A 22,262-nucleotide genomic window follows, 5' to 3' on the forward strand; every position below is an offset into this window, starting at 1 on the left:
AATGCATAAGAATAGGTGATGATTAATTACAGTATGGTTCATACATGCTATGGAAATAAAATATATGCTTACAAATGGTTTTTGATTACATGACAAATGCTTAAATATAAAAAGTTTGGTACTCATTTTTCAAAAAGTATGACACGATTTAAAATTATGAAAAATAATGATATAAAAATAGAAACAGAACTATAGGACAAAGGGAAAGAGATAACCAAAGTATTTATAATGGTGGGAATATGAATTTATTTTATTTTCTGTATGTTCCTACATTCTTCTATATTTGTAATGTTTATCTTGTATGTATCTCACAACGGGCATATATTGTTTGACAATTAAAAAAAAAGACTTAAATACACTTTACACTTAGAAACCCACACACATAAACTGTTAAAGCCCATACCCCCAAACTTAGATATTCAGGTATGTATGTAAACTTTCTTTCAAAAGTATCATTACAGTATTGTTGACATTACTCAAAATATGTTTTGCATTTTCTTTGTAGCTTGTGGCACCTTCCTTAAATATCTGCAACAGTGAGGAGCATTGATCGTGCAAAGTTGTTTGTTTTGTTGTTGTTATTGTTAGTTCTGGAAAAAGCCAAGTTGCATGCATCTTAGGGCTATCAGGTCAAAGGGACCACCATCTGTGTTGAAAGGGAATGAACCGAAGCTGTAGAATATTACCCCTAAGAGTGCTAACCTGCCACAGATGACACAAATGAAATGATCATCACAATCATTGTGTTAAGAATGACAGTGATGTGAGGGTCTGGCCCTAAGATGAATACGGCATTTTCAGAGTGTGATTGTCTCACCCACATGAGATAAATAAAGGCCTCCAGAGCAAAACAGAGAGAATTTACTAGATAATAACTCAGCTGCTCTGAAGTGTGAGCTTCTTAAAGAAACATCCCACTTACTGTTGTTGGTTTTAACATATCTGATGGAAAACAAAGATATATTTAATGGACAGAGTAAGCATTCAAATGATTTCTCACAAATGAGTGTATGATTTTCTTGTACAGAAACGTATAAACATGTGCATATCTGCAAACACACAGGTATCTTACTTTTCCAGAGCTCTTTCTCAACTATTCCTAACACAGCAAATACAAGGTCTGAAGCATTTAAGTGCTCTGAGAAGCTAAAATAGATGTCATAAGTCCATATCCTGCAGCTTTTTTATCCAAAAAGGAAACTGACCAAAACAAGGTAACTCCAAATTTAGCATATGCTCATACTATTTCAAAAATATGCATCCACTTTAAGCCCTTTACATCATATTTACTTTTACTTTGCATATATTTTTAAACAACCTTGGTTACATAATTTCTCAGCCCAGTGCATATTAGAATCAACAAATTAGGCAGAACACAGTGACAGCCTGGCAAATTCAAGGCACGCTGGCAGAAGCAAAAATGAGAAGTGAAGGCTCATTGATGGAGAAGAAGGAAAAACAAGCAGAAAGGCTTAAATAAGCTAGTCTGGGGTCATTTAATGTAGAAGACACTGTTCTTATGGTATCCTGATAGGCCCACGCTATTGCAGGTAAAAATGAAATAGTTTATGTTTATTATAATGAGTTATTACTGAGTCATTATTCAAAAGTCATTTTATACTCAAAAATATTGTTACTTTCATTCTTTTCATCATTTAACTGCCATTTACTGAGCCTGATTTATTTACTTGGCCATGTGCAGGGCAATAAGGATATAAAGATTAAAAAAAAAAAAAAGACCTGGCAGCAGACTTTGAAAAGCTCCCCATTGGTAGGTGGAGACAGATACAGGGAAAAATATATCTGTAACAGCATGAGAGGAACAAAATATGCTATACTAGAACTATGTACAGAGTGCTACAGGGGCAACCAGTTAGAGTCTGAGGATGCATATATTACATAAGGGAAAATAATTCCCAATCAAACAAATTTCAATTGAGAAAAGCCATTATGTCAGGGGTCCCCAGCCCCTGGCCACAGACTGGTACTGGTCCATGGCCTGTTAGAAACTGGACTGCACAGTAGCAGGTGAGCGGTGGGTGAGTGAGCAAAGCGTCGTCTGTATTTACAGCCGCTCCCCATTGCTCGCACTACTGCCTGCACATCCGCCCCTCCCCTCCACAGTCTGTGGAAAAATTGTCTTCCACAAAACTGGTCCCTGGTGCCGAAAAGGCTGGGGACCACTGCATTATGTGATATGCTGCATTCCCAGGTCTGCCAGATCAGTTAGGCATCATCGCTGTGTGTGACAAATGGCAAATAAGCCTTGTGGACTAAATCCCACTGCTTTAGAGGAAACTGTGCAGGCAGTGGCATGCAGGAAGGACATGCCATTCTTAGAAGCAGCTTATAATTTATAAACACAATTACACACATATAGTCAGAGCCGGGGGCATACCATTATGGACAAAATCTGAGTGAGGGGCAACCATGTCTTCTGGTATGCTCTTAGCATCCTTAACACAACTATGCAAGCTATTATGTCACACGTGTTGTCTTCCATTCTAAAGACTTCCCCATACATTCTAATCCATTTCATTCTACACTCCTCATTCTCCAGATTTTCCTTTTTTCACAAATCCACTTTAGCACTTAATCAGAGGCTGCCTTATCTTGTCATTTAGTCATTTCACTTGTGCACTGTCTGTCTTCTCAGTTAGAGATTGTGAATTCTTAAAGAGAAGGAACTGTTCCTCTTAGGGCTCTTCTCTTATCTCACCTAGCGCACAGCTAAAGTACAAAGTAGCTACTCAACAAGTAGCTACTACTCTTTATTGAATTTATTATGGAGATGAAATCTTACCAGTGCAGTAAGTGAGATTGCCAAAGCCGTTTCCCAACAGATTACATTCAGTGGCTTAAAATACCCTAGTGGATGGCTTGTCCTCATAGCAGCAGACTGCAAACTCATCCTGTCTACATTTCAAGTCAACATAACGTTTACTTATTTATGATTATTAATTATTACTGCAAAGACTAGTAAGTGGTTCTTACTACCTAGTAGATGCAAATAACAGGAGTTTTTCATCTTTATCATTATGAAATTGGGCTGCATAGATGGTTAACAGACACCTGAAAGTATATCTAATTGCTGGTGATCTTTACATAAATGCAAAGGAAAGATTTATGTTCCTCGTGAAACAATCTCCTTCTGCGTCACACGACCATTCATAATCTGACTGCAGATCTAGACTGTGACTAATATTTGGCTTTAATATTATAGGTGGTTACCATGGAGGGAATCAGTAAGAGCATAATTGTCACTTCCTTGGAAAAATTTAATCCACAAATGGATCCCAACACTCAGCTGCACTGGTGTCCAAAACTAATGGGGACTTTTTTGCTAAATAAGGACTGATTCAGCCAAAAAGATATACTCTGACTAGAGAAATCTGTATCACGCATCGCTCCAAAAAAGTATATTTACCCAAGCACTGAATGTTTTGGAACACTAGAATTTTCCTACTAGGGACGTAGTGAAAAGTCTCTCTCATTAATTAAAATGCAAATTTATATTTTTCTTTATAAGATGAAGCAATAGAGTTAATCAATGCTATCCTGAATTTACAAAGTTTCAGTTACTAACAAAATTTAATCCTTCATGTTTCCTTATTTAGCTAAATAATTTAGGTGAAAATTCTATTCAGATTGGGAAGCTGCTTATTAAAATAATCAACTTTTCTCTAATATTCTACTGCAACAAGTAAGCCTTGCTGCATAGCATTACATGGGAGGTGAAAGTGACACTGATGAGAAAGACGCCCCTTTGCCCAGATAAATACATATATTTATTTGCCCCCCTCCCATCAGCAAATTTATACAAACAACCATAATCTTGTAACTGTGCATTCATTTCTTTAAAGATTTTTCCTATCATATGAAACTTTCCTGGCCTGGGGTGTATTCAGTTTACTTAGAGTAAATTAAATTAAATTAAATTAAAGTAGAACAATTTCAATCCTAATTGCAGAGAAATGCCACCCCTTTCTGGGTGACTGGTTTTGAACTACAGCTCATTACCTGGAAATAAGAGTGTTGCCTCTCCGAATTCCTGTGGTTTGGAAAATTCTTAGCCATCTACAGATACATAGATTGAATCATAGTAGAGAAGAGAACATCTATAGATGATGAATTTCTCCCTCTTTCCATTTAGGTTTAATATGCTTTGAAGGATTAATTGGACCTCTCCCGCCTGTTCCTTAGAAGAAATCCATGAGGAAACCCATTTCAGAGGAAGCTTATTGCAGTGCAGTGAGCTGTACCTCATCCTCTGTGCTCTGGTTACGCAGAGTCAGCCCCTCTGTCTCCAGGCTCTTTTAGCTTTAGGCTACAGCCTGGCTTTCTATACATCCATCTCTTTTGCAGAGTTGATCCAAACGGTCTATAAATAACACTCGGCTTAACACAGGTTAAATTAGACCTCCCTGGTGTGAAGCATTATTCCCACGGAGAGGACTTTAAAAGGCAAGACAGTTGGTACCAGGGCTCGGACTACTGTACTATCTCAGCAAATGGAATGAAACAGCAATGCGCTTGGCTATCAGAGACACACCGCGGGCGCAACCTGTTCCAGACCCTTTGAATCTCAGCGTCTTCCTCGGTGCTAGGGAAAGTGGCCCACTTGCTAAGGCAGGATTAAGAGCGATCTGCAAAACCCAAGCGTATTTCACCAGCACCTCCTAGGGGCCGCGTGCGGGTATGAGGCTCGGAGGTGGGTCCAGGCGCAGACCCTTTCCTTGAAGTGTCAGTTTCACTCTCCCATACGCACAAATCCAGCCGGGCTGTGCCGCCCAGAATACGAGCTAGTTTGTTGAAGTAGTTTGGCGTCTCTAGGAGGCCTTTCAGAGGTTTAAATAAACTGCGCGGAAGACACATTTGATCGCTTGAGGAAATGCACATTCAACACACACACACACACACACACGGATTTCAAACTTGGGGACTCCTAAATATCCTTTAAGAGCAAAGCTGCGTTATGACACCAAAGTACTCAGACACACACACACACACACACACACACACACACACACACACGGTTTAATCTGTAACGTTCCAGGGTCCACACCCGGTTCGCGCTGAAGCTGACGGAGCTTCTGAAAGGGTCTCTGGAAAGGGTCGACGTGCTCTTGCCTGGCTGCTGGGAAGGAGGGCTGGGAGGCGCTGATGCGCGGCAGCGCTGAGTGTCTGTAGGAGTCGCCGTTCCAGAGAGTTCATTACTCTTTAATTGCTCTGATTTTAGATCAGCAGAGCGTGCCGGGCGCTGGTGCAGACAGAGATTGAGGGCGGGCCCTGCGAGAGCGAGCGAGCGGTTCACCCTTCCGAGCAGTCTAGGCGCTTTGTAAGTAATTGACCCAGAGCCGGGAGGAGGGATAGCTTCTTCTCCCAGGCAGCTGCAACCCTGGCGCGCGTCTGAATCCCGCTGGGTTCTGCGAGCCGGTCGCGGTCCCTTTCCCCGTTTAATTCGCGGCTCTTCAGCGCACCGCTGGTCCTGGGGGGGTGGGGGGTGGGGGGCGGGCGGATTCAGAGGGTGGGAGGGGGGTGAAGGGAGAAGAAGACGCGCCCCGGATGAAAGGCTGAAATGCAAGCCTCCCCGGCTGCCACCGCTTCTCCCGGACCCTGGCACCTCGCGAGCCTCTGGGGGCACACGCCCCGCCCCGCAGCCACAGACGACAGAAGAGGGCAAGTGTAGGGCTGGCGAAGGGGTTGGAAGCTTCGCCCAAGGGCCAGGCTGCCACGAGGCAGCCGCAAGAGCCCGGCCACGGAGCTTCCCACCTGCTGCCGGCCGGGCCGGGCCGCAGCTTCCCCCTCCCTTGCGCGGCCGGACCGGCGGCTGGGGCGCGGTGGAGGGGGGCGGGGGCCGAACGGGAAGGAAGCGGCGGCAGGTTCTCCCCGGCGGCAGCCCCGCGGCCGCGGGCGCAGCATCCTCCCTCCCCGCGCGGTCCCCGGGGCCAGGCGCGCTGCGATTGGCCGGCGCGGCCGGGGGCGGGGCCAGGCGGGCCGGTGGCTCGCGACGCCTCAAAAGAGCCCAGGAAAGCTCAGAGCGCCCTGGAGCCCCGGCCAGCGCGCAGCCCGCCCGGCGCCGGCAAGCTGGGTCTTGGGAATGCTGGTTCGCCCTGGCTCGCTCGCTTGTACAAACTCCTGGATCTTACATGCCTCTGTAACCCCCCACTTCCACGCCATGTCCCCATGCTCCTGCGCCGGCAACAGGTAAGGGCTGCTGTGTGTTTTCTTCCCTCCTTTCCTCTCGTTGCCTGTGCGGCCCGGGGAGTGGACTCGGGCTGCCGTCCCCGACCCTCCCCTGCCCCGCCGCCCCAGAGGTGCCCAGCTGTCACTCTGCCTTAGCGCTCACCCACGCTCCGGAGTCCCAGACCATGCCTATAGAGTTTGTGCGCGCACCAGAACACCCCCAGAGCTAAAAATACTGAGACATGCTTGGAACAGTTGAGCAATAGAAACAGATTTCTCTGCAGCATCTGTTTGTGCTCATAACTTCCAATGCACCAGCTGTAGCGAGATACTGAGTTTGGAGACAAGGGCGAGGGAGCCTCTGTTCGCTCTCGCTCTAAGGGGAAAAAAAGGGGGGAGCGGGTGCGTATAGAGTACTGGTCTCAGACTTTGGCAAACCTGGGGACGCAACGCTAGATCTGGATCCTTGGTGTCTTCCCCCCCACCCCCGCCCCTTTGTCATTGCTTCAAGTGTAGCTTCGAGTACCAAACCCAGCGAGCGTCTCAAAGTTGCTTTGCTGGGAAAGAGAGCGGGAGCTCGCGTTGGATTTCAGCCGGAAGGCAGCAAAACTTTCACATCCTATGTCACTCTCCCCTGAGCAACTTGTTATTCTTTGTAATAATAATATTAACACCGAAATTGGAAGACAGTGTGGTTTCAGGGAAGCACAGTGGTCAAACGACTTGATTCTGCAAAAGATTGCATCATAACATAGAGTCATCATGACAGTTGGAAAAAAAATCGAGATAGGAAACGGGTAGTTTATCGTCTGTGTCTGGGTAATCCTATCAGTAGGATGGTAACTGTGAATACCTGTGAATTCTGGGGATTTTCATAAACTCAGAATTTACCTTTTAGGAAACAAGGCATTATTTGAAAACGTGTTTTGGGTATGCGAGGAGTGCATATTGCTTTGTACCACTTGTTTTCTTTTCACGTCAATAACCGGTAGGCTGTCAGATTTCCTCTCACTAACCGCTGTTGTGTGTCTGCTGTATGTTACCTGTACACTTGCTAGCTTTTTCCTGCTCGCTTCCAACCCTGCGCCAAGTGTTTTATTTATATTTGGCATTATCCGGAAAAATCCCCAGGCTCAGGAGTAAGAGATGTTACTTTAAGGATGGTGGGAGGGGTGAGAGATGGGGTCAAGGTCATGTCACTTTACTTTCAGCCCCTCCCCCTCCCCATTTGCGAGCACTTTCTTTTGTATTATTGCTCTCCATAGGGATATTTGCTCCGAGCTCTTGTGAATGTGGCGTTAAAACACCACACACACACACACACACACACACACACACACACACACACACACACACACACACACACACACACACACACACACACTCGCTATTTCTACTTCCTTCAGACTTTCTGGTTGTAGAATCCCCGGTTAGCTGTAGAGTCCTTGTATGACTTTTGAGTAGCATGGGAGACTGACCGTGTTTTTACCTGAGCAACCGGACTGTTTCAAGCTTTTTTCCTTTTAGTGTATATTTTTTGTTGGCCAAAGAGGTATATTTTTCAGCCTGTGCACACGTTGACTGAGGCTACCTGCATCGTTGGGTGTCAAAGTTATTGGGCTCACGTAGACGAGTGGGTATCCCGCCTCCCTTACCGCCCCTCCCCCTCCCTTCTGTTTACTGAGCCTCTGAGAGGTTGCTTTGCTAGCCTAGAGCTCTAATAGCAACGGTGTGCCCAGAGCACACTCAGGCCGGTCTATATGGCGTCCGTAGGGGAATAGCTGCTCTAGACACTCAGCCGACCTCTCTTTCATCCCAGGCCACTTTCTTTTACCATCCTTATTTCCTCTCCTTCCTTAGAAACTCTCTTATTTGCTCCACGCCACGACCCTATGAGGGGACCCACTTATTCTCATTTATTCTTCATGGTTACATGTTTCTGTTCTTTTATACTCCATATTGGGAATATTTCCTTTATGGTAAAAATGCTTTGGATGCATTCCTTTACACCGTGTTGTCTCCTCGACCGTGTATGTGGGTCCACAGCTCTCTCTCCTTTAACATCTACCTTGAGAGTGAAGCCCTGAACTATTTTTTTCCGTTGCTTATGCTTCATTTTGGCTCGGCCTATAAATAGTCTTAACATGAAGAACACCACATGTAACCTCTCAGTTTCCCAGGAATACGTTCTACCTCATTGGTGATAGCCTGGGTAAAAATGATGATCTGTGTCTATTACATTTATATCAGGCCCTTAAATACTTTAGCTGAAAACGGGGGAATTTACACATTGTTCATCAACCCAGTATCAGTTCTCCTGAGTTGTGCCCATCGAGGACTCCAATCACCTGATGTTTTCATCTATTCTGAATTAAGAACGTATCAAGACTAGAGCCCTAAAATGAAGGTACGCGAAAGCCCTATTCCTAATTAAAGTACTTTCCCAGCTGCTCATGAATCGGTGATTTTCAGTGTGAGAAGGGCAGGCAAGGAAGTTTTCTGCTCACTTGCGGCCACTCAGGCATGCGGGCAGGTTGATAGGAAAGACATTCTTCAGAGCGGAATATTAAGACAATTACCCTCTCACACGTTGGCAGGTGTGCGAGGGTAATCGTCAGCTCCACCAGAGTCCGAATGCACATCGTGTGTGTGCGCCCATAGACACACATAAATCTGTTTTGGAGCATACCTGCTGGAAGTGACAAAAGTTTCCATTTTGCCAAAAAAAATCCTTTTTTCCCCCCTTTCCAGGCAGAAATGGTAGAATTTCTAAATGATGCTCCACATATGGAACAAATTCTGTCATTAGCAATGGAAATAAGACAATAATAGTTGCTCGATACAGGCTCTTTTCAAGATTCTAAATGTGGAAAGCTATTCGTAGGAAGCTGGTAGTGTGTGTTTTGTGGAATTCAAGCTAATGTCCTGGGGTCAAGATTTTTGGAAAGTCGTAATTCAGTCTTTAGATTTCATATGGTTGTTATGCTTTAATCTGGAAAGAGTGCAGAAATAAGTCAGAAGAAATTTGAGACTGTCTCCTCATGGGCCCTAATGGTAACTCAGATGGAAGGATTGTTTTGAATCATGAAAAGGGAATTTCTTGGTGTCAGCTTCTAAGATTCTGAAGTCACACAGAGCTCAGGGACACAAGCACTATTTAAATGAGGCCTCCCTCGCCCCCCTCCTTGGAAAATGCACCTGCATTCAGCGTCATGTTGTGATCTCTGTTTTTGTGTAGAAATGCTTGGCAACATCATACGAGCCGAGGGAGCTGAAATCACCGTTTAAAAAAACTCTTTCCGTGTCCAGGATCTAGAACCCTGAGGAATAGGAGTCTTGTTTCTTTGGTCCAAGTACAAACTTCATGGGGAAGCAGACAAAACATTGAAGCAGGTGGAAGGCTGGGAAGGCACAGCAACTTCTTTTTATAAAGTAATTCGAAGGCACTTTCAAATCAGGCATCACTTAGGTGTCAAAAGCTGCGAAAATGTAACACACATTGCAATTTTCACAGATGACTAATCTCAGGAAAAATGTGTTGGGGCGCATTCTTGCATAATAACTTGGATAAAAAGGGAGAAGTGAAAAGACTGTAACAAGACATTTTCAAAGACAGTGCACCTTGCCTCTCTTTAAGGGGGTGCCCGAAACAGACCAATGATTTGCTCTCTTTGTTTGCAGTTGGCTGGACGTGGTTCTGTTAAGTGCTTAATCTGAATGTGGCTTGGGGGGAGAAAGAAAAAGTGGAGTCTTCGTCATCAGGGCTTCGACAGATTTCTGATCCTGTCCATCTGTTGCTCATTGACCCCTTTAATACAGGAGAGAGATTTGGTGGTTTGAGAAGTCGAGCATCACTTTTATTTCTCAGATCTGTGCTATATTCATTTTTTAAATTTGTATTTGGTCAACAAAACACCCTAGACTTTCTCCTAGGCTTTTGTGAGTCCAGGAAAAACGAGTTTCTTTGGAGCAAAATTGGAAGTGAAAGTCAATGGGTGGTTTTCACCTGGGCCGGGGTGGGGAGAGATGGAGCAGGAGGAGAAAACTGAAAACTACTACTTGTTCTCATTAAGTAAAGGTGAGTGCGTTTTCCATAGGAACAGAGAGCAAGCAGCGGCACTGGAAGTGAAAAGTCAGCTGAGGGACCCTTACGATTTACTACTGCAAAGTCGTCTCTGTTTGGGAAAACGTAGACTTGGACTTCCACGAAATGAGTTCCAGCCTTATGTCAATCCGCTAAAGACCTGGTCCTTGGGCACAAAGGTGCTTACTTCCTAGCCTGTCATCACACATGACAATCCCACCTCCAGAGACTTTCAGGACTCTCATTGCTAGGCAACAGGATCTCTCTGTATCCCCCAGAGTAAACCTGTGTCTTCAAGTCAGAATCACTTGCGCTAACAGAGATGTTATCAGGCGTTTCTGCCTAGTGGCTGCTTTCAGTGTGTGAAGTGACGGAATAAGCCCAAACAGTCTCCAGAAACTGGGATCCCTTTCAGATGATTAGAAGGGCTGTCTGCTCAGTTTTATCTTTTAAACAAAATAGTCGGTGCTTTTGGATTTCAACTTGTCATCAAGGGCTCTCATATTCTCTCAACATGCACCTGCTGTTCAATTAATATTAACGTTCTGCGTTCATGCGAAATGCTCTCCCGACATGTCCGCGTTCTTAAAGCTTCATGGCAAACCTTGGAGTTAGAAAGTCTTTCTTCTGCCTAATCACCTGGGACCCCAGCAAGTAGCGAAGGCGAAGGAAGAGAATAAGAGGAGAGAGGTAGCTCTGTAAAGTAGAATATTCCAGATCGCTGGCAAAAAATAGGGGAAGGGAGACCTGAGATTTCAGCTGAAAGACTGTCACGAACAACTAACTCTTCTGTGTTTAATGACTTCATGCTTCTAAATAATATAAGAAAATATTTTCTTATCTGTCTATTTCTCTGGGGCTACAAGGAAACGAAAAACCCAGTAATTCAACATAGAGGACATTTATCTATATCTGACCCTGTGTCTGGCTAGGAAATGTTGCCTTAGGGAGTAGACTTCATTTTTCCATGACTTCTTTTGTAACGAACGATCTCTCTCTCTCTCTCTCTCTCTTTTTTTTTGGTAGGACCTGTTCTCTGGATGTCAGCTGAGTTACTAAGGTGACTCTGCACGCCAGGAGAGAGACCTTGGTAGAAAGAACCTTAAGGCTCTTGGAGACCCCCATCTCTCCTTCTTTTCTGTGTGTGTGGGTCTTCACTGAACATTCAAACCTGTTTCTCCAAAGGGTTTTGCAAAAACTCAGACTGTTTTCCAAAGCAGAAGCGCTGGCGTCCACAGCAGAAGTGATGGGCAGCGTACGCACCAACCGCTACAGCATCGTCTCTTCGGAGGAGGACGGCATGAAGCTGGCCACCCTGGCGGTGGCCAATGGCTTTGGGAACGGGAAGAGTAAAGTCCACACTCGACAGCAGTGCCGGAGCCGCTTTGTGAAGAAGGACGGCCACTGCAACGTGCAGTTCATCAACGTGGGCGAGAAGGGCCAGCGGTACCTGGCGGACATCTTCACCACATGTGTGGACATCCGCTGGCGGTGGATGTTGGTTATCTTCTGCCTGGCTTTCGTTCTCTCCTGGCTGTTTTTCGGCTGCGTGTTTTGGTTGATAGCGCTGCTCCACGGGGACCTGGACGCATCCAAGGAGAGCAAAGCGTGCGTGTCCGAGGTCAACAGCTTCACGGCCGCTTTCCTCTTCTCCATCGAGACGCAGACCACCATAGGCTACGGCTTCCGCTGCGTCACAGACGAGTGCCCCGTGGCTGTTTTCATGGTGGTCTTCCAGTCCATCGTGGGCTGCATCATCGACGCCTTTATCATTGGCGCGGTCATGGCCAAGATGGCCAAGCCCAAGAAGAGAAACGAGACCCTGGTCTTCAGCCACAACGCCGTGATCGCCATGAGGGATGGCAAGCTCTGTCTGATGTGGCGGGTGGGCAACCTTCGGAAAAGCCACCTGGTGGAAGCTCACGTGCGAGCACAGCTCCTCAAATCCAGGATTACTTCCGAAGGGGAGTACATCCCCCTGGATCAAATAGACATCAACGTCGGCTTTGACAGCGGCATTGACCGCATATTTCTGGTGTCCCCCATCACCATCGTCCACGAGATAGACGAGGACAGCCCTTTATACGATCTGAGCAAACAGGACATCGACAACGCGGACTTTGAGATCGTGGTGATACTCGAAGGCATGGTGGAAGCCACGGCCATGACCACGCAGTGCCGGAGCTCGTACCTGGCCAACGAAATCCTCTGGGGCCACCGCTACGAGCCCGTCCTCTTCGAGGAGAAGCATTACTACAAAGTAGACTATTCGAGGTTCCACAAGACTTACGAAGTACCCAACACTCCCCTTTGTAGCGCCAGGGACTTAGCGGAGAAGAAATACATCCTCTCCAGCGCTAATTCCTTTTGCTATGAAAATGAGGTTGCCCTCACAAGCAAAGAGGAAGAAGACAGTGAAAACGGGGTCCCAGAGAGCACGAGTACGGACACACCCCCTGACATAGACCTTCACAACCAGGCAAGTGTACCCCTAGAGCCCAGGCCCTTACGGCGAGAGTCGGAGATATGACTAATTCCTCCTCGGGAATAGTTACTTTGAAACGCAGTCTGTTGGTCAAAGGCCCAAAGCAGTTACGCAGACGACGGTACTGGTGAAGAGGTGGTTTGAGACAAGTGACCACGAGGGACTGAGGCTAGCACGATGCTTTCAAAGAAAGACTGTAGGCTCAGAGATGAACCTAAAGCACTAAACATGCCTGCCCCCCGTGACCCGATGGCACATAACACGTTGTAGAATAAGTTATGGGACGTTTATGTCTTGTCTTGTGTTTTCATACCAAACTTGAACTTGCAGGCAAGCCTTGGTTGGTTGGGTATTTGACGTCTCCAGAATGCTTCTCTTTAGGGAACAAGAATGTTTTTAAATGGCATCACATTTTTAAATGTTTTCAAGGCAAGACTCTGCCTTAACTTTTGAAAAGCTGCTAACTACACGAACACACGTTGTACTGTTGCAGTGTAGTTTTTCTTGTGTGTAATTTAAAAAGTCAGTGTTGAACTTTCTCGAGAGCTCATGGTATGCGCTTCAAAGTGGCAGGTATTTGGCTGTTAGTGGCCAAAACGAGAGCCTGATTTTTTGAGGCCAGTAATCTGTTTGCTAGAATTGATTTCTCTCTCTCTCTCTCTCTGTCTCTCTCTGTCTCTCTCTGTCAATCTCCTTCCGGTTACATAAGGGCATTATGTAACACTAGCCAAATGGTAGCCTCTGGGTTGTCGTTATTGGTTTTTTTTTTTTCTCTATGATGTTAATGGGTGATCTCAAATTTTAAGTTAGACTACCTGAAATAAATACCAAAGATAATGCACATTTTTGCACAGTGGAGCTTATACTAAAAAGGAAAGAAAGCCCCACGGCTGCCTTGAAATCAAGAGACAATAACTTTGAACCTCAGCAAGACCGTGAACTGCCCTCTCCTTTTGCACCTTATTCAGAAAACAGAACATCACACACACAGTCGAGTAAGCGCCGTGCTTTACATCTCTGTTCCTTCGTGTAACTTTCACGTTATAGGAGGAAGAAGACAGGGGAAGAAAAATTCACACGCACACGATATAAACATCTTTTCTTTCCTTCGAGGTGGTGCTAGCCAGGTGAACGCATACGACGTTGAGAGACGGTGATGTCAGTGCCCTTAGATTTTTTTTCTGGGTTTTTCCATGTTTTGCACATTCCAAAATTTATTCCAGAAGACAAGACCTAGGTTGAAATGAGCTGGCATCCTTGACGCTGAGCCATCCAGCTTGAAAGATCAATAGGTTTATACCCCTGTGGCTGAATTCCTTGCCCTGACAGCTGGTACATCTCCAGCTTAACTGCATCTTCCAAAAGATGCCACGCCTGGCCTCTAGGCTGGCTCTTACAATCGGGCTGTCTGGACTGAGTCCTACAGCATCCGAGGGGGCTGGGAATGCCAAAGTGGGAAGGTGGGAAGATGCCGAAGGGCCGTTTTGACGTAGCTCATCAGCTCAAGTATTCAGGAGGGAGGGGAACATTGCTTTTTTTTTTTTTTTTTTTTTCTAATGGTACAGAGTAGGAATTGAAAATGTCTCAGTAATGTAGGGTCAACAAGAGCCATAAAAATTCTAAGAGACTCACAAGTAAAGGAGAAAATGATCTAAAAGGGTCCTTTCCCCCGACGGATGCACGCTCGTGATTGAATCCAAGCTGACCCCTTCGCCCGCGGAGCCCTAGAGCAGGCTCCTTAGGGCACATTGTTTTCCAGAAGCCTCTCCCGCCTGGCTGCCTGACTTGCTAGAAACATTTTGTTTTGTCTTGTTTTCCGCTCTAGCTCAACATAATGGAACTCTCTTTTGGTTTAAAGTTCCTTATTTGTGAATTCTGGGGTTGCTGACTTTTCTTTTTAATTGGCGTCTCAAAATCAACTCTCTTACGGTATTCTATCCCTGTATGCCATTAAAAAACAGCTTGTTCTAGAATCCTGTATTTTGTAAACTGTTGTCTGTGATGGTCTATGGTTCTCGAACAGCCATATCTGAATGCAGTGCCTGCAATAATTGGACAGTCTCTGCTGTTCTCAGCCTTCAGAGTCGATGGGTTTGAACACTGTGGAGTTCTTTTCACTGAAACCAAGTTAGAGATATCAAGCAAGTGGATGTTATTTTAAGTCCAAACTTAAAGGCAGATTAGGGAAGTTGTTTAGAGAGGTGGAGGGATTGCGTGGATACAGAATTTACATTCTTCTGTAAACGGCAAATGTTTGGCCATTGACAGGATGCTGACGGTTTCAGCTGCTGCTATTTCGATATTTTTGCAAAGGAAAATAATCAAACCAAAGAGTATTCAGTGGTCTGTAAATTAAATGATGATGCAGTGGAGAATGGGGGTGACCACAGAAAAGGCACCTTCCCATCACACAGCTCTGCCACTTAAAAAGACTTGAGATATTTGAAAGGGGGTGGGTAGGGGGCAAGAATGAGGGAGGGAACTCTTGCAACTTCTTTCTGAAAAAGAGAAAAAAAAAATCTAAAATTTCTGGTGCACAGGTTTGTTTTTTTTTTTCAAGAAAATTTTGCAGAAGCTATGTTTTTAAAGTGTACATTTTATAAAGTTTATCAGATATTTTCATATTTAAAGCCAAATGTAAATAGAAGTCTGTAAAGGGAAAAAAGTTGCCATAGAAAGTATAATTTCAGTGCAGCCATTTCTGAGAGCTGGTACCTATATGCTACCGGTTAGCATGGTTTTAGCAAATATTTACCAGCCTTATAAGGTTCGTATTGCTATGTTCTTCTGTTATTTATTTCAGCATGGACTGTTGATTTGAAAGCTTTTTCTAGTTATTAGTATTTTCACAGTGACAATTTTTTTTTTCTTTTTGTCAAGAGCCAAGACACAGGTAATGCACAACGGTTTTTGTTTTTGTTTTTGCTGCATTTTACCTTCAAAACATTTGTCATTGACTGGGTTTCCTTAATTAGTGCACACATGTCATTAGAATGCAGGTTGAAGAGACTCACTGTGAATATCTGGGGTCTGTTCCGGGATCTGTGTTGGCTTCTCCGTGACAAGCAAACCCCCACTGAATTTACTTAGGAATTATTCCCTTTTAAAGAATTTTTGCCCATATCTGGATGGGCATTATATTTTTGGGAGGGGGACTAGATTCCTGGTTATCTTATTTTTAAAGAAAAGGTAGACAAAGTGAATTCTATTTTGATTATTGAGAAAGGAATAGTTTTCTATCCCTCTAAGAGTATACTTGAATCAGACATTTTAAGGATGTCACCCATAACTCTGAAACCATTTCCAAATTCCTGGTGAAAGTTTGTTTTATCTTTTTTTTTTTCAATTCTATCAGTGCATTATTTCTTCCCTTCATTTCCTTTCTTCCCTGTCAACTCCCACCTCAAACCTTGATGTTTATTCAATGAGTTCTGTCCCCTAAATCACGTCACTCTTACAAAAAACAAATGTTGGTTCATATTTGATGATATGCCACTCAGTAAAGGTAAAAAGCTTGTTCTGAGAAACAGAGTGAGTGTTTTTTCACTCTGTGTCCAATAATGTTAAGGTTAAAAAAAACAAGAAAAAAAAAAAGTGTTGCATAGTCACTCACTCCCAACTAGAATCCCTTTTCTAGTTATGTTGGGTTTCAGCTCTGGGGCTGCGGTGAATTGAACCATCCCGGCCTTTGACAATCGTGAGAGTTATTATTTTCCCGTTTGCTGTCTTTTTGTATCTAAAGTCTTCCTAATGTACTGCACAAACCATGGATTGTACATATTTTTATATATTATGTCTTATTTTATTATTTCTAAATAAAAACTTAAAAATTGGAAACAAATCAGTGCAAGAATCTGTGGGCTCCCTGTATGGTTACTGTAGCACCCCTGAGATAGAAAGCAAAGGTTCCCAAACAAGAGGGCATAAACCCTGATAGTTTGGATAAATGGAACCGATCACCGAAACAGGTGTGGGGGGCAGCTTACCCTAATCCAAGTAAGAGGAAGTCAAGCTTGTATTTTGTTTCTGGACAGAATGGCCTAGATAGAAAAGACCGACAAACAAGCAAACAAAACCAACAAAACGTGTAAGGTTTAGATTTTGAGTCTCTGTGTCAACAACGGAAGTTACTCGTTATTGAGCCTAACCGGGTAGGGTTCTGGCTTTCTATTATTTCATTCCCCCGAAACCAAATCAGGTTATTATATTCTCGTGTAATAGATCAGAGTCGGCAAATATGTTCCCTAAAAGGCCAGATAGTAAATATTTCTGGCTTTGTGGAACAGTCTTTGTCAGAACTATGCAGCTCTGCCCTGGTACTACAAAATCAACCACGGAGAATACAACAGCAAATGGTGCGGCTGTCTGTCAATAAAACTTTACGTATACAAACGGCTGGAGGGCCAGATTTGGCACACGGTCTGTAATTTATTGACCTCTGTTATACAGGAAGAAACTGAGGCTGGATTTGAAAGCTAATAAATCATCGAGCGGGTATTCAAATTCAGGTTTTATGTGCTTCTAAATTTAGTTTAATCCACTAAGCTATAGAGCGTTTCAGGGTACCAAGGATCTGTGGTCTCAGAGAAAATGTCAATTCCTCCGGCAAATTTCAAATAGCTTAACTGTTTTCCACCATTGGAAACACTGAGGAAAATCCCCATCCTGAAATATGGGTTGCTCCTTAATGTTTTTCCTTTAACAAATATTTTTCTTTAAACAAAGCCCTTACTATGTTTTGAAGATGGTTCTACATTCTTTATGAGTATTGAATAATTTAATCTTAAGAGCAACCCTGTGGCTTCTGCATGATTATTATCCCTATTTAAGAAATGAGGGGACTTCCCTGGCAGTCCAGGGGTTAGGACTCTGTGCTACCACTGCAGAGGGCCCGGGTTTGATCCCTGGTTGGGAAACTAAGATCCCACAAGCCATGTGGTGTGGCCAAAAAAAAAAAAAAAAAAAGGAAATGAGGTCACTGAGGCCCAGAGAGGTTGAGTATCTTGTGTAAGCACACACAGCTAGTAAGTACTAGAGCTGAGCCTTAAACTGAGGCCATTTAGTTTGCAGCAACATGGATGGATCTAGAGATTATCACACTGAGTGAAGTAAGTCAGACAGAGAAAGACAAATACCATATGATATCGTTTATATGTGGAATCTAAAATATGACACAAATGAACTTAACTATGAAACACAAACAGACTCACAGACATAGAGAACAGACTTGTGGTTGCCAAGTGGGGAGGTGGGGGAGGGATGGATTGGGAGTTTGGGGTGAGCAGATGCAAACTATTACTATATGTAGAAGGGATAAACAACACGGTCCTACTGTATAAGCACAGGGAACTGTATTCACGCTCCTGGGATAAACCATAATGGAAAAGACTATGAGAAAGAATGTATATATGTGTGTAACTGAATCACCTTGCTGTACAGCAGAAATTAACACAATATTGTAAATCACCTATATTTCAATTAAAATAAATGGAGGCCGTTTAGCACTGGGCTGAGCTTTTTATCATTATACTACGCTTTCCATTTGGAGGCATTCTTGGGAAAAGTTTCATCATTTCGTTTCAGGCCTCTCTGCTTCTCAGTTTTTATTCTCCTTGGTGATGAAAATGCATTCTTTTTCTCCACATAGGAGACTAGACATGAGCACCCACCTCCTTCATAACCTGCTCTACAATTGCTCCTTTGGTTCCTGAGGAGAGAGGACAACTCACAAAGGTAGATTAATTACAAATAAGCATCAGTGGTGGGATTTAGGTAAATTTCAAACTTCAGATTAATTTCAGTTAACTAGGAATCGCTGAGGTCTGTCCCGAGGTGAAACCACAAAGCTCTGTTACTAACCAAACGGCAGGCACCCCACCACATCCCACACTTCTGCTTTCCTCCAGCTGTGGGCTGCCAAAGGTGTAACATGATCCGCTTGGTGATCGGTCCCATTAAACAAGATACAGGATGGTAACTCCAGGCAACAGGTTGAGTGCTATATGAGTCCCACCTCTACTTTAAAAAAAAGAAAATTAAATTGTACAAAAAGAAAGGGTGAGGGTAGAATTTCAGAGGTTTTCTGCTTAGGCCTTTTCAGTGAAAGCCAAGCAAGGCCTCCCAACTCCAGCCTCTTTAAGCAACAACCTCTAGCTAATACTCACAAAGAAGAAAACATGTTTCTCTCTAGAAATTTCCGTATTAAAGCTCGAAACACTGACTACATCAATCAGATTTGCTTTCCCCAATTAAAAGAAACAAAATAAAAAGAGAAACCTAGCTTTATGCATTTTGAGTGAGCAAAGGAGCCTAGTGACCTGATGATTTGAGCCACTATATGAGGTTTGTTATAATGACTTAAACATTTTTATATAATTATAAGGTGATACCTACAAGGCATGGGTGAATAAAACTATCATAGTACCTGGCTCTGGAATAGGTTGACCAGCTGTCCTGGTCTGTTTGGGACACAGGGTTTCCCCAGGATGCAAGACAGGCAGTCCTAGAACCGGAAAAGTCAGTCATCTGCTTTGGAGGCTAGAGGAGTACAAGTGTTGGGAAAGTGAAGAGAGAAAAGGTGAGCCAGACTCAGCACACGTGTTACTAAATAGTAAGAATAATAATGATGGATAATTACACATAAGTGGTTCTCTTGGAATAACTGAAGTTTGTTGCCTCGAGGGCATTCATTGTTTTGGAGGAATGGTTTGCTAAAATATTATACAATTCTCTGCCTCATTCAAAAAATAGTGTGTATTATTTAACGTTTCTTTATGTGGTTCAAGCTACTAGGTACATCTCTTCCTGGTGGGGTGTGCTTTGAAGTCTGTCCATTAAACAATCAGCTACTATTTTGTCCTTAGCACCATTTAGGTTCTTTTCTTTTCTTTTTTTTCCCCGTACGCGGGCCTCTCACTGTTGCGGCCTCTCCCGTTGCGGAGCACACGCTCCGGACGCACAGGCTCAGCGGCCATGGCTCATGGGCCCAGCCGCTCCGCGGCATGTGGGATCCTCCCGGACCGGGGCACGAACCCGTGTCCCCTGCATCGTCAGGCAGACTCCCAACCACTGCGCCACCAGGGAAGACCCCATTTAGGTTTTTGCTTCTCTTTGCTGTTTTGAGGAAATCAGATAATCCATTATAAAGACTATATGACTAATAATAGCCGGAAAGGTACAGGTGAGACACAAAAGACCTGGCTTGAGCATAGAGTTTTTGTGGTGATGGTACTAACTTTCAGAGATCTTTTTTATTTCAAGTGTGAAATTACATTCTGAATGGTTGACTCTGTTAATGGGTTTGGCTTCTAGAAAATTCTGTTCAATTTGACCAAAAATTTATTGAGGAATTATTATATGGTGCTGGTTACTCAAAACTTTCTGTATGGATTTTGTCTTCAATAGGACACAGTTTGGAAAAAGGGTGGTACCACTATATATTCATTTTGTCTTAAAATTGAGTTTTATATACAAAATGTCTCTGTATAATTATAAGTACCAGTTGTTGAATACTTATGACTTATTAGGCACTGCACAGAGATCTTCACTTGATTAAATATTTTTCCAGGGTTGTGACCATGGATTCAAATATTTCTGCAACACCTTATTGGGAATCATTTGAGGTAGTTTTGTAAAAACTTTGTCCCCTAAGATGCTGTTCCTTTACTTCTTCCTGCTAAATGACCGCTCTGACCCCAGACACTGCTTAGATTAGGTCTGTGAAATTATCCTCGCCTTTGGGCAAGTATCTGGGTTCCCTGCTGTATAACGAACAAATGAATCAAATCTCACACTGTGTCGTTCTATTTGGCTTTTGTTTTTCAAATTTTTGCTAAAACACTTGTATGTTTAAAGTCCCAGTTAAGCAACGTTTTATTTGATCCTGCAGACAAAGAGAGCATGTTTCACTAAATAGCATCTAGGAGTTTCCTTTAAAATATATGAACAGCTGCATTAGGCACTTAGACCCATGAAAACAGATTATGTACCAATAGAGACATTTCAAAGGCAAGTGTGGACACATCCCTGACAACACTTGGCAAAGCACCCTCAGATGACAACCATTCATACAAAAACTAAGGAGAGAGGCTTCCCTGGTGGCACAGTGGTTAAGAATCTGCCTGCCAAGGCAGGGGACACGGGTTTGAGCTCTGGTCCGGGAAGATTCCACATGCCGCGGAGCAACGAAGCCTGTGCGCCACAACTACTGGGCCTGCGCTCTAGAGCCCATGATCCACAACTACTGAGCCTGCGTTCTAGAGCCCACGAGCCACAACTACTGAGACCGCGAGCCACAACTACTGAAGCCCGCGCTCCTAGAGCCCATGCTCCGCAACAAGAGAAGCCACCGCCATGAGAAGCCCGTGCACCGCAACGAAGAGTAGCCCCCGCTCGCTGCAACCAGAGAAAGCCCGCACGCAGCAACAAAGACCCAGCACAGCCAAAAAATAAAAATAGAAAATAAATTTATTAAAAAAAAAACAAAACTAAGGAAAGTGGATCCTCCGTGCCGAGGTTTTCTTCAGTCCTGCCATGAGCTCTTGGTGGTCAGAGGCCTCCTCCCTTCCTTTGCAGGCTCCGCTGAAAGTTACAGCCTGCATCACTTGGGCACATCCAGTCAATGAGGCAGCTGAAGAAGATGCCCCAGGGTTGCCATGGAAACAGAAAGAAGCATCGAAGCACCTTCTCCTGCATACTCCTTAATTTAATCTGAGTGACTTTATTCAAGAACCAAAAATAAAACGTGCACCAGGATGTAATTATATAAAGAGCTGTGTTGGATGATAAATACAGTATGTACTTTTGCCTTGGTGTACAGCTCTCTTCTCCCTTCTATTCTGAAACATTTGAACTTTTCCAGCAGGAGTCTTCCTGTAAGGTTTAATTGAAGCGAGGCACAGATTTACCAAGATAAGGCAGTGAGCCTTGCTTGGGAAATTCTACCTTGTCCTGGCTTACACGTGTTCTATGAATGTAGAGTCTCCTAAAACAAGGTCCACTTCCAGGGTCTGCTCATATTGGACCATCTAATAAGCTCACTGGCACCAACTGAAATTGCTCTGCCTTCAGGCGTTCACCGGTCTTAAACATTCTATAGGTGTATGATCATTTTCTAGGATAATAAAAAGAAGTGGATAGGAGAATGCCAAAACAGCAATTAGTGAAGGGCAACAAAAAAAATTTTTTTTTAAATCCTGTTGCTACTTGCAATAAACAAGCTGTTTCACAACAGAGAGATGGGGGACGGAGATGCAAAGACCTCAGCAGTGGTCCTATTGCAATACTCACCTGGGAGAAAGGGGTCAGGATGTAAAGAGTCTGCCCCCATTAGAAGTTTACACCTTCTAATGGACTGATGAATTACGTTGGCTAGAAGAAAAAGTGACCTCTTCTTCCCACCATCCTTAAGTGAAATAAGGCAGTCCTGAACCTGCACATTGGCATGATTTAAAAAGGGCTTAGGGGGCTTCCCTGGTGGCGCAGCGGTTGAGAGTCCGCCTGCCAATG

The 22,262-nt window shown here is 44.0% G+C and overlaps 1 protein-coding gene across 4 annotated transcripts in view; it reads left to right on the forward strand.

The window, feature by feature from the left end:
* The first annotated feature begins 5,238 nt into the window (after positions 1-5,238).
* KCNJ2 (potassium inwardly rectifying channel subfamily J member 2) overlaps positions 5,239-22,262 on the forward strand; it is a 52,583-nt gene continuing 35,559 nt past the window's right edge. Inside the window, exons 1-2 of one of the 4 annotated variants that reach the window (XM_049701900.1) lie at positions 5,239-5,338; positions 11,297-20,435. In XM_049701900.1, the coding sequence (XP_049557857.1) occupies positions 11,517-12,800 (1,284 nt within the window). In that variant the 5' untranslated portion in view covers positions 5,239-5,338; positions 11,297-11,516 and the 3' untranslated portion in view covers positions 12,801-20,435. Of the gene's footprint in view, positions 5,339-6,047; positions 6,208-11,296; positions 20,436-22,262 lie in introns of those variants that run through there. The other 3 variants (XR_007473446.1, XR_007473447.1, XM_004275423.4) reach the window with 3 other exon arrangements.

This window comes from Orcinus orca, chromosome 19 (assembly GCF_937001465.1).
Source record: "Orcinus orca chromosome 19, mOrcOrc1.1, whole genome shotgun sequence".
NCBI classification, from domain to species: domain Eukaryota; kingdom Metazoa; phylum Chordata; class Mammalia; order Artiodactyla; family Delphinidae; genus Orcinus; species Orcinus orca.